Below are 12,500 nucleotides of genomic sequence, written 5' to 3' on the forward strand. Positions count from 1 at the left end.
TGTTATTTATTAAATTTATACATTTTTATTATTTGTCATTATTTAATCTAATTATTATTTCTTTCTTTTTTAAATATTTTGTTAAATTTTATTTACACATTTTTTTAAAATCATTTTATATTCAATATTTTTATATTTATTTAGATCTACTTTTTATATTTGTTTGAATCTATTTTTCCATAATTTATTTTCATCAAATTGTTATTTAAATACATTTTTATTATTAATTTCATCTATTATTTTAATCCAATTTGCATTACTTTTATTTATTTATAACCTCATATTTATTACTTTATATTATTTACTTTTAATTATTTTATTTTTATATTTTCAAATGTATATAAAATATATATAATTTATATTGATTAATAATCTAAATTCAATCTTTTTTTTCCCTTTACATTATTTTGAAATAATATTTTATTCATCTTATTTTTTTATAATTTTAACAACATTTTTGTACTCAATACATTTAGAATGTAATATTTGCATTAATTTAAATCTAGTTTTTATACGATTCGTTATTTGAATCTAGTTTTCGTCCTCCGCTCTCCCTCTGCCGCATCATCGAGCCGTTGCTATGGGGTTGCGTGCGGTTGCTAGGGTCACCTCTCCTTGCTGCCCTCAGGGAAAGCGTCGCAGGGAATCTCCACGAACAGGCCGTCTCCCTGAAGCACCGCCTCCCATTGGATGACCCGGGACACGGTGGGCCGGCTCTGGAAGTGAAGGATTCTGGGACGCCCGCTCACAGCCGGCTCTTCAGTCACAGTCAACTTCCTGTCCTGAGGACCAGAGAACAGGCGTGAGCTTCAGCATCCCCAAACCCGGCTCCGCACCGGCTCTCCCAGCTCTATAACGGCAGGGAACGTCACTTGGATTCAAAGCCCCAATAAGTGCATCCCTCCATCATAACAATAGGAAAAACACCCATATTTAAAACTTTACCGACTAAAATAACCAGCTTCAGTCGACGGCAAGCCGACCTCACGTTATGATGGAGGGGTGCACTTTATCGGCTTCAAAACCTCATCCTCATTCACTGCCGTTATAAAGCTGGGAAGAGCCGGATGACAGAAGAGCGTCACACACACCCAGGAGGACTTGAGGGTGACAATCATGGGCTAATTTACATTTTTTTTGGGGTGAATTAACCATTTAAAGCAATGTGATCAATGGTCATGTGATCAGTGGTCATGTGACGTGTGTTCTCACCGAGTACAGCTGCTGAGCTGCGGGTGTGTGATCCCGTGCCCCGTTCCCTCGCCCACCTGGGATCTTCAGAGGTGGGTGAGGGGCATCAGGAACACCACAGAGGCCCTGGACCAGTGGAACTACTACAGCACACGGACACACTGCGGAAACACACACACACACACACACACATCAGATCCGCTCCATCCGCACGGGATCGCAGTCGTTACCCACACCTCGGTTACCCTCAAACTCAAGGACTTAAAGGGGTCGTCGGACGCCCGTTCTCCACAAGTTGGTGTGACTCTTCAGGGTGTTCATGTAAAGTGTGTTGTTTATTACAGTCCCTTCAAACAACGGCATAAAGCCATTCAAAACATCAGTCAATGTAAGTTATGATCATCGTAATTACAATTCCATGGGAATAATCGACAGTTATGATCCCTGGGATGATCGCGAATGATCCAATGTCATTGGTGAAACGTAAGAACTTCAGTTTGCACGTCTTTTCGTGTGCATGGCGTTTTTCTAATAAAATAAATAATTGCATTGTTCTTCACTTTCCAAAATGTTCTGAAAATAAACAAAACCAATGAAATACACAATTTCTATTATACACTCCAGTTTTATTGTTCATATAGGTTTCTAAATCCTGCAAAAACAATTAAAAATACGCTAATGTTGTAGTTTCCAGTCCACAGAATGATCTGAAATGTTCAGCTTAAATATTTCCTTAACATGCAGAACTGGATAAATCCTATGAAGTATTTTATTGGATGAAAAATTAATAATTTTCCATGCTTTAATCCCGCATAAAGGAGACACTGAATATAATAAAGTCATAAAAGATCGATTATGCAACAGTGACGTCTAAATTAATTATATGTACTTCCGGTCATAAGCGAATGATTTCCCTCGCGCGTTGTGTCACGATATTGTTTCATAATTGTTTTTATATGATGTCTGCTTTTACATCAGATAAAAAAAATAAAATAAAAATCAGCGCGATCATATACATCTCCGAATCTCATTTCAATGTACAATACGGAAAAATAAAATATAACCAACACTCGTCGGCGCGATCAAAGGCCCGAGCCCGGTGACGTCATGACGTCGACGTGACGTACGTGTAAAGAGCGAGGCCTTCGACGTCAAATCTCAAAACAAAAATACCTTACATCGAAACTGACACGATAAGCGCGTTCATAATTCACCGAGCTGTGAAAATACACGCGTTTATCGCCTAACATGCGATATCACGACACCAGTCGGGTGTGTGACCGCGAATTTAAAGGGGTAACTTTACATTTTATTAGGCCAAATTTCCTTCATTCGGATTTCAGTTTATCATCTTAACGTGACATGATGATGGGTTTCCAACACTTTTATCACTTTACAGGTGTACTTCAGTGTGTGTTAGATGACCAAAACGGTTTATAGCGTCACTAAAAAAACCCATCTGCTAGCATTAGCATTAGCCCTTCAGGCCCCTGTGAGGAAATAATTCCCACTAAACCCCCATTAAACCGCACAATTAAGTCAACAGCCCCTTGTTATAATGACTTTATATTGTCACGTGGAGATTTTTAAGCAGTAAAATGTGAGTAAACGGGCTGTTAGCGGGGAAGAAGTCTCTCTCTCTCACCTGCCCATCATGTCATTAATACTGTTACTGAGCGCCTCCATGATGCTGATTTCACACTGTTTCTTTCCTTCTTTCTCACGGGCAAAGCAATGACTGTTTAGGATCCGCTGGAGGTTGGATTTTACCATCCGGCCTCGGGAGAGTTCACGCCGGCCTGTGTGCGCTCTTCTGCGGTCAGCGAGTAAGTGAAGACCCGGAGGAGGAGATGCGCATTAAAACACGCGCAGCGCTACTATGGCGAAGGCGGTGCTCATGAATATTCATCAGCTCGTCATCGCGGCCCTTACGCAACAGGCTTCGAGCGTCCGGTCACGTGGGTACTTAATATTCAACAGGGAGCGCTTTCAGCCAATCGGATGAGCGAACGTCTGCTGGCGTGATTAATATGCATGAGTCACGCCTTCGCCATAGTGCGCTCGGCCTCTTCGCTTGTTCAGAGAGTGGAAAATTACTGAGAGGAAGCAAACGCTGTTTTGCCTTCGAGTCTGTTGACTGAGGCGTGTGTGAGTTGTTAAGATGTTTTCACACCTTGTTTATGTGCATTTGAGAACATGACATGCTATTGTCTCTCATATGAAAAGGTTAACAAAAAACGTACTGTTGATTAAAATGCTAAATTTGATAATACAGATTGTGTGTGTGTAAATGAATAGTCTTGGACTTGGTGCTGAAACCCAAAGCAGGACAATAGAGACACCAGAATAACTATATTCATGATTCTGAAGCTGAAAATACATTACTTTAGACGAATATGCACTCTTGTCACTGACTAGACCACTTTACACTGGTATCATAAGATATTTGGCATTAGCAGGAGCTATAAATATATTAGAAAATTACTGAGAGGAAGCAAATGCTGTTCTGCTTTTGAGTCTGTATGTGTGATAATGTTTTCACACCTTATTTATGTGCATGAGAACATGAATAGCATGTTATTGTCATATATATATATATGAAACTACTTTGTTATAGAATAAGTCAAGTTATAAAATAAGTCATGTGCAGCAACTGTACAGTAAATGGTTCCACTTGAGTCAAATCTTCTGGTTTAGGGTTTAAAGGTCAAGAAGTGTAATTTGCCTGTATTGTATTTTCTACCATTTAAAGTCATGAGGTCACAATCTGCACATCTCCACATGCAGACAGACGAGAATCAGAGGAGAGTTTTATTGCTGAACACTCTTATCTGCGAGACTGTAGTAACTCACCACGCATTTACTGTTACTGTGTTTACTGAGGTCATAAAGCATTAAACCAATCGCTCATGCCATCCATCCATCCACTGACTCAAGTGCTGCATACATTGGGTTGTTACACCGTAAGAAGAATGGCATCTAGGCTAATATTAGTCTGTCTCATCTTTATCCTGAGGCTATCCGGATCAGATCGGTGTGATACAGCTTTCTGTCTCAGCTATACAATACATCATTATTTATGTACTATTTTCATATATTTCATATTTATTTTAGAATGATTTATTCATTCAGTGTGGGATTGTTTGTAAACTGTGATCATGACGTTGCACACTGCGCATGCTCAGTTTAGTAACAGGCTGCAGTATCTGTGAGCGGCCGCTGGGTGTCGCTGTTGTCCAAGACACGGCGCTGTTCTCTCATAGAGATGCGATGATCAAACTTGCAAACTGACATCAGAAACTGCACTAGACATGCGGTGCATGTCCAAACACCAGACAGCACGAGCACTGCGAGAAAAGGGCAGACGTTATTGTTCATAAGTGATCTAATTCTATAATTGGTTTATATGCCGCTTGCATAGACACGCTACTGTAGTTCCAGTAAATCTGACTCAAACTTCCCAAACAACAGACAGACATCATGGTTAATGTGAGCACAGAAGTCTCATATCTGGCCTTATGCTGAATAAACAACTATATATCTTGTTGTTCAGATACGGTGTGGAATTTTATACTCTTTTACTGTTATGTATCTCTAGCCATATTTTAATCATGTTCATACTTTAACCTGTATACATTTAATTGTTTTCACAGATCTATCTGGTAGACTGTCATAATTATGACACAAGAACCGGAAATTATGACATACTACGTAAAAAAGTCACATTTATAACCGAAAGTTTAAATTATTACTTAAAAAGTCGAAATTAGTGCATTAAAATAAAATAAAATTGTGACATAAAAAGTCAAGTATATAAAAAAAAGTCCAAATGTTTTATATAAAGTCAAAATTATTACTTAAAAAGTCTAAATTTTGACATTATGAGTAAACAATTATTACTTAAATAGAAATTGACATACAAATTCAAAATTACTACTTAAAAACTCGAAATTATTGCATAGCATTTTTAAATTATGACATAAAAAGTTGAAATTGAGTCAAAATTATTTAAATTGAAATTGACATACGAAGTCAAAATTATTATTTAAAAAGTTGAAATTGAGATAAAAAGTTCAAACTATGACAGTCAAAATGATTACTAAAAAATAAAAGCAAATCCTTAAATTGTTAAAAATTATGACAGTCAAAATTATTACATATTTTTTAAAATTATTACATAAAAAGTTGAAATTATGAGTCGAAATTGACAAAAACTAAAAATGAAATGAAAAGATGAAATTATGATTTAAAAGTCATAATTTAAAATGTCATAATTTTGACTTTTTATGTCCTATGACTTGATTTTCTTTCTTATATATCAGGAATGTGCTTCATGTGTCTTCATGCCGTGAGGCTCCAGACGCTCCAGCGCACTGATGTTCAGCTGAGGAGTGAGGCATGCAACTCTACACACTCTTAGTGTGTGTGTGTGTGTGTGTGTGTGTGAGAGAGAGAGAGAGAGAGAGAGAGAGAGAGAGAGAGTGAGTGTGTGTGTGTGTGTGTGTGTGTGTGTGTGTGTGTCACTGGGCAGATTTGAGGAATCCTCCTCCTGCTGGTGAAACAGAGACTCTGAGGATCAAAGCTTCTCTTGGACTTTGAACATGATTTTATGTTATGAATATGAATCTCGTCATTCTTCTCCATGTACTTTTACAACTCAAAATAACCAGGTTATTTACTCATTCACGGACAAAAAAGCAAGTCAGTAATATGTGAAAATATTTGACACTTTATTGTTTGATGCATTTGTCTTCGACAGTTTATTAATACAGGACGTTTATACCGAGACTCTTTTCCAGAAGACAGAAGAACGCGGCGTTTAGAGTCAATAAAGTCAGAAATAAAAACAATATTCGGGTTATAAACATATAAACACACCGCGTGTGATTTAATCCAGCTGTTAAGACCCGCTTCACAAGATAAATATACAAATAAAATCGGTTTCATGTGAAATTCCAGACTCACAGTTTCATCTCCGTTCAGCTTGAAACGCTTACAATCGGACCGAAAATATAAACGACAAAAAGGCACTCGAAATAAACCAACAATTAACATGAAGAAGACATTTATTTTTAACGTGTCCAGCTGGAAATACTGCACAGATCTAGCGTCTCTTCAAACAGGAAGTGGCGTCTGTTCAAACAGGAAGTGTAATCGAAGCCTCACGCGCCTCTGACCGGCAGGAAGACGAGATTGTACATTCTTTTTACGATGTTCTGGGATTTTACAGTCGTTTTTACGAGGACGCGAGTATCCCACTGAGAGCTTTGATTCCTGTTGTGTTTCTCCGTCTCTCAAACGCAAACCCGGCAGACACAGGTCAAGGGTCACGTGTACCCAGAAACCCCTCAAAGCTGCAGAGGAACTGCAAAACAAGCAGGAAAAAGACAAACTCTTCCGTCCGCCGCAGAGTCAGAGCAGGAACTCTGGAACTGAGCAGAAATGAGTTTCTACATGAAGAGAACAAAGTCTTTCAGATTTCACTGACATTATTTTCACGGCAATTAAACATTTGAATAAAGGGTTAAACACACATCCTCATGTTGCATTTCTTTTTCATGCTGATTTTAATAAATAAACAAATATCAAAAAATGATTACTGCGTCCAAACAAGATGATTGTCATTACTGAAGAGAATGTGATTATTTTGCATCACATTAATTTGGACTAATCATGCAAAGAAAATCTCTCTCTCTCACACACACACACACACACACACGCGCACGCACGCACGCACGCACGCACGCACACACACACACACACACACACACACACAATCACTCTCACTATCTCACTCTCATACTCAAATACACTCATACTCTCACTCACTCTCTAACTCTCATACTCACTCACTCTCACACACTCACTCTCTCTCTCATACTCACTCACTCTCTCACTCTCATACTCACTCTCTCTCACTCTCATACTCACTCACTCTCTCATACTCACTCACTCTCACACACTCACTCACACTCACTCACTCACTCTCATACTCACTCACTCTCTCTCACTCTTACTCCCTCACTTACTCTCACTCTCTCATACTCACACTCACTCACTCACTCACTCTCTCACTCTCATACTCCCTCACTCACTCTCACTCTCTCATACTCACACTCACTCACTCACTCACTCACTCACTCACTCACTCACTCACTCACTCACTCACTCACTCACTCACTCACTCTCTCACTCTCATACTCCCTCACTCTCTCATACTCACACTCACTCACTCACTCTCATACTCACACTCACTCACTCTCTCACTCTCATACTCACTCTCTCACTCTCATACTCCCTCACTCACTCTCACTCTCTCATACTCACACTCACTCACTCACTCACTCACTCACTCACTCACTCACTCACTCACTCACTCACTCATACTCACTCACTCTCTCACTCTCATACTCACTCACTCACTCACTCTCACTCTCTCATACTCACACTCACTCACTCACTCACTCTCTCTCTCATACTCACTCTCTCACTCACTCACTCTCTCATACTCCCTCACTCTCACTCTCTCTCACTCCCTCACCCACTCACTCACTCTCTCATACTCACACTCACTCACTCTCACTCACTCACTCACTCTTTCACTCTCATACTCTCTCACTCACTCTCACTCACTCACATACTCTCTCTCATACACACACACTCACTCACTCACACACACACACACACACACACACTCTCACTCACTCACTCACTCACTCACTCACTCACTCACTCACTCACTCACTCACTCACTCACTCACTCACTCTCTCACTCACTCTCTCACACACACTCTTACACACATATACATACACACACACATATATTTTACATTTGCTTTTTAATTTTCATGAAAAAAATGTCTCAATACAAAATCTTTGTCTTCTTTTCTGTAGAACATCACTTGTCGTCCCTCCCTCTGAACATGAACCACATCAGAGAAGCTCAAATGAAAGAGTGGAATGTTAAAGCACAAGCGTTCAGTCGGCGATCTGTCCAGTGAATAACACAGTGTTTTACACACACACATCAGATCTCAAGCACACTGAGCGGACCGACGTGTGTGTTAGCGTGTGTGTTAGCGGGATGGTCTTCAGTGTGTGAAGGGCAGGTTGTACAGCAGCTCCGCGCTCTGACACAGCGCTTTAGGGTTAGCGGTGGAGAAGTACTGACAGCACAGCCAGTCCTCCAGCTCCGCGTTCCTCTCCGGCTCCAGCGAGCGCTCCGCGAACTTCATCATTAGCAGCGCGCGCTTCACGTCCAGCCAGTTCATTAGCCCGTCGTGCTGCGGCGGCGCGACTCTCCCGCGGACCCACGGCTGCTCCAGTAGCTCCCGCCGCGGCCCCCACAGCAGCGCCTGCAGGATCCGCTTAGCGTCCTGGATGTGTATGCGGCGTCCGGGGTCCGGCTCCAGTAGCAGGTGCGCTAGCCGCTGCAAACCGGACGAGTATAGCGACACGCTCGGGATCGCCGGCAAATCCTCGCAGCTGTATTGCTTAGCCGCCGCCGTCGCCTCGAACGGATTCCGCCGATGCAAGAGCTCATAGATTAAAATTCCAGTTTGAAATTCGTCGAATTTCTGATATTGTGCAGCAGAAACGATTTCCGGCGCTAGTCGCGCGTGATCTCGCTTAAAACGCGGATCTGCGCTAATCGCGACCTCGTCTGCGTTCCGCCGTTTTGATTTGCGGAAGTTGCTGATGAGGAGGCGCGGGAGGCTCTGCTGTTGCGGGTCGGCGCGGCGGTGTGTAACTAGCAGAAGGTTCTCCATGCAGACGTCGCGGTGCGTGACGCCGTGCGCTTTGAGATGCTCCAGCGCGGTGCACAGCTGTAGTAGCAAGAAACACACGCGGCGCTCGTACACCTCCGGCTGCGCGCGGTGGAACGACTCCCACTCCCGCACGAAATCCGCCACGGTTTGGTGAGGAACCTCGCGCGTGATCACCACCACACGCTCCTGTTCGGATGGCCCCGCCGCGCGCTCAACGCTAGGTAGCATGCTACGCGGGACGCAGGCTAGGAAGTGACCGCAGTCCTGCTGAAGGCTGAAGTGAGGCGGGACGCTCTGCTGCACCGACAGACCGTACAGATGAGCCTGTCTGCTGTCCGCCGACTCGCCTTTACAGATCTGCAAGCACAGAGAGAAAACGTTATCATCGTCAGATATCACGAAGGTTAAATCGTAAAATGCTAAAAGAGTAACACAGTTCTGCTCACGAGGCTGCGTTTATTTGATAAAAAATATTGGAGGAAATGTACACCATATCAATGTGCTAAATCATGCTAGCATGGTAAAATGTGTTAGAAATGTGCTGAATAATGCTAGCAACACGCTAGCAACATACTAAATCATAGTAGAAACATGTTAAAATGTATTAGTAATGTGCTGAATCATGTTAGCATCACGCTAGATGCACTAAATCATGCAAGAAACATGCTAAAACTTGCTGAAACATGCTAGAACCATGTTATAATGTATTGGTAATGTGCTAAACCATGCTAGAAACATGCTAGCAATGTGCTAAATCATGCTGTGCTAGAAACACTCACGCTAGAAACAACACGCTAGCAACATTCTAAAAGCGTCGATCTGCTCACAGAGGCTGTTTTTATTTGATCAAAAATATGTGAGGAAAAAATATATTTCAATACTTTTGTGTTCCTCAAGAAACTTAAGCGTAATTATGTTGGCTTGACAAAGCTAATATACCGATCTACTATTTAAGCTTATTCTTCTTCTGATGCCAAATTTCTGGAATTATTTTCGTTAACCGGATGATCAAAACTACGGATAAATCCCCTGGACAATCCCAAGTCATTGAGGGGGTCAAATCTTTCAGACAGGGATTTTTTAATGAATAAAATAGTGAACTGTATATCAGACTAATCATAACTCTAACATCTAACCTTACTTCTCTTTTACTACTCTTCAACACTTGAACAAAATGTACTCTGAAGACTGTGTCGAAACCAGTGGAAAACTCTGAGATGCTGGCTAGACATTATCAAAAATACACCGTCTAGAACAGTCTCATGACATATTGAGTAATCAAATGAACTTCTAACCCTTTTCTATTTTTCTAATGATTTGAGATCTAAGTTTGCTCCTACCTAGTAACAGAGGCGTTTGCATATGAAGAACCAATCAAATTGCAGGGAAATTATGTAATGTTTCATGTAATCTTTCTCATTTCTCCTATTCTATAAAAACTGTTGTATTCCCTTTGCTGGTGGGATTCTCTCTGAAATCTGAAATAGAGGCAACTCAGCGGAGTATAATATTTTCAGGTGTCAAGGACACTCGGGTCAAGCTAAGTCAGGGGCGTAGGGGAAAGATCTACCACAGTACTTAACCTACATCCATCATATCTATGTGCTAAATCATGCTAGCATGTTAAAATGTGTTAGACATGTGCTGAATCATGCTAGCAACACGCTAGCAACATAATAAATCATGATAAAACATGCCAAAACATCATTCTAGAAACGTTAAATCAAGCTAGAAACAGACTAACAACCTGTTAAATCATTGCTACCAACATGTTAAAACCTGCCAGCAATGTTAAATCATGATAGAAACATGCTAACAACATACTAACTCATGCTTGCAACATGCTAAAACACGCGAGCAATGTTAAATCATGTTAGAAACATGATAGCACCATGCTAAAACGTGTTAGCAATGTGTTAGAAACATGATAGCACCATGCTTAAACGAATGAATTATCATATTGCTAACATGATTTAGCATGTCGTTAGCATTTTTTAGCATGATCTAACATATTGCTAACATGATTTAGCAAGTCGCATGCATGATTTAACACAATCATGCATGCGACTTGCTAAATCATGTTAGCAATATGTTAGATCATGCTAAAAAATGTTAACGACATGCTAAATCATGTTAGCAATATGATACTTCAAGCTGAAAACAGGCCTGCAACATGCTAAATCATGCTAGGAAATGTTTATAATGTGTTGAATTATGCTAGCAACATGTTAACGATGTGCTAGAACATGTTAATAACATTTTATTGACTTATTTCAGTAAAATCTTTTTCAAAGGCTTTGTCAAGCTAACATTAAAGTTTCTCATCAAACTTCACTCATCTAGTTGCTAAGCTAAACCCTCTGCTCTCAGCTAAAGCTCTGGAAACGGTCATATTCATATCATCCCGACTGGACTATTGCAATGTGGTATTATCATTTTACTGTACAGCAGCCAAATGTGCTGTATAAGAAAATACAGTGTGGCGTCAGGACTCTCTCACCTTCACGGCGTACATGTTGCGCGTGTCTGACGCGCAGGAGGCTGAATAGTACACGGCGTCTCCAGACAGGCAGCTAGGCTTGTTGCAGGTCAGTTTGAAGAGGGACCAGTTGCTCTCGTCGAATCTCAGCGTGTTCCTCTGGTTGCTGGTGAAATGCTCCTCGCACTTCAGCGCCAGGCGCCGCAGGGACTCCGCGTACAGGCCGCCTAGCTTGGAATAGATGCCCTCGCGGCTGTCCATGTTGCTGAGCAGCGCGTGTAGCGTGGAGCCAGCGGCCGGTAGCGTGTTGAGCTGCGGGGACGAGCTGGAGGAGAACAGCGCGCGCGGGTCCACGGGACTAGCCGGAGGCGCGGCGGACGGGCGGCTAATGTTGGTTTCGGAGCCGCTGAAGGGGAGGCGCGGGCGGCTACGGGCTAGCGGTTTGACGCCAGACTCGCTAGGAGCCGATGTGGTGCGGTTTACTAGCTTCTTCTGCGGCAGCGGAGGCGGAGTCAGCTGATGACCGAGACTGTTGCTAGGAAACGCGTCGGGCTGCGGCGACGCGGGGGCGGAGCCAAACGGGCTGCTGGGAAATGGGGAGGGGCAGGAGCGGAGGGTGGAGTCTAGGTCACATGATCAGAAAGAGAGAGAGACAGAAAAATGTTAATTAAATATACTTTTGATACAGAATATACCATTTTAAATCTCAAATTTTATACACACACACACACATATATATATATCTCAAATTCATTAGATGTAAAATATCATTTAAAATACTATTAAAATGTGTTTTAATTATGTTTTAATTTAAAATTAATTTAAATTATGAAAAAAATATATCATTTAAAAAAAAGAATCACACACACATGCTCATACACTCACTCACACTCACACAATCACACTCCTGCACGCTCACACACACACACACACACTCCTGCACGCTCACACACACACACACACACACACACACACACACACACACACACACACACTCTGACATTCGCTCGCACTCACACACACTCACTCACAGATAGTGAAATAGCTGCACGTGTGTGTGT

At 41.6% G+C, this 12,500-nt stretch overlaps 2 protein-coding genes across 2 annotated transcripts in view; both read right to left on the bottom strand.

The window, feature by feature from the left end:
* oaz1b (ornithine decarboxylase antizyme 1b) overlaps positions 1 to 3,030 on the bottom strand; it is a 5,656-nt gene extending 2,626 nt beyond the window's left edge. Inside the window, 4 exon segments of the mRNA XM_081391289.1 lie at positions 610 to 782; positions 1,213 to 1,299; positions 1,301 to 1,352; positions 2,837 to 3,030. Coding sequence (XP_081247415.1) covers positions 610 to 782; positions 1,213 to 1,299; positions 1,301 to 1,352; positions 2,837 to 2,964 — 440 coding nt within the window. The 5' untranslated portion in view covers positions 2,965 to 3,030.
* Positions 3,031 to 5,907: 2,877 nt separating this feature from the next.
* prag1 (PEAK1 related, kinase-activating pseudokinase 1) overlaps positions 5,908 to 12,500 on the bottom strand; it is a 24,307-nt gene continuing 17,714 nt past the window's right edge. The window contains exons 4-5 of the mRNA XM_081391619.1: positions 11,461 to 12,062; positions 5,908 to 9,317 (exon numbers count right to left, since the gene is read on the bottom strand). Coding sequence (XP_081247745.1) covers positions 8,283 to 9,317; positions 11,461 to 12,062 — 1,637 coding nt within the window. The 3' untranslated portion in view covers positions 5,908 to 8,282. The remainder of the gene's footprint in view (positions 9,318 to 11,460; positions 12,063 to 12,500) is intronic.

The sequence above is a fragment of the Scardinius erythrophthalmus genome (genome assembly GCF_964197995.2).
Source record: "Scardinius erythrophthalmus genome assembly, chromosome: 17".
Classification (NCBI taxonomy): domain Eukaryota; kingdom Metazoa; phylum Chordata; class Actinopteri; order Cypriniformes; family Leuciscidae; genus Scardinius; species Scardinius erythrophthalmus.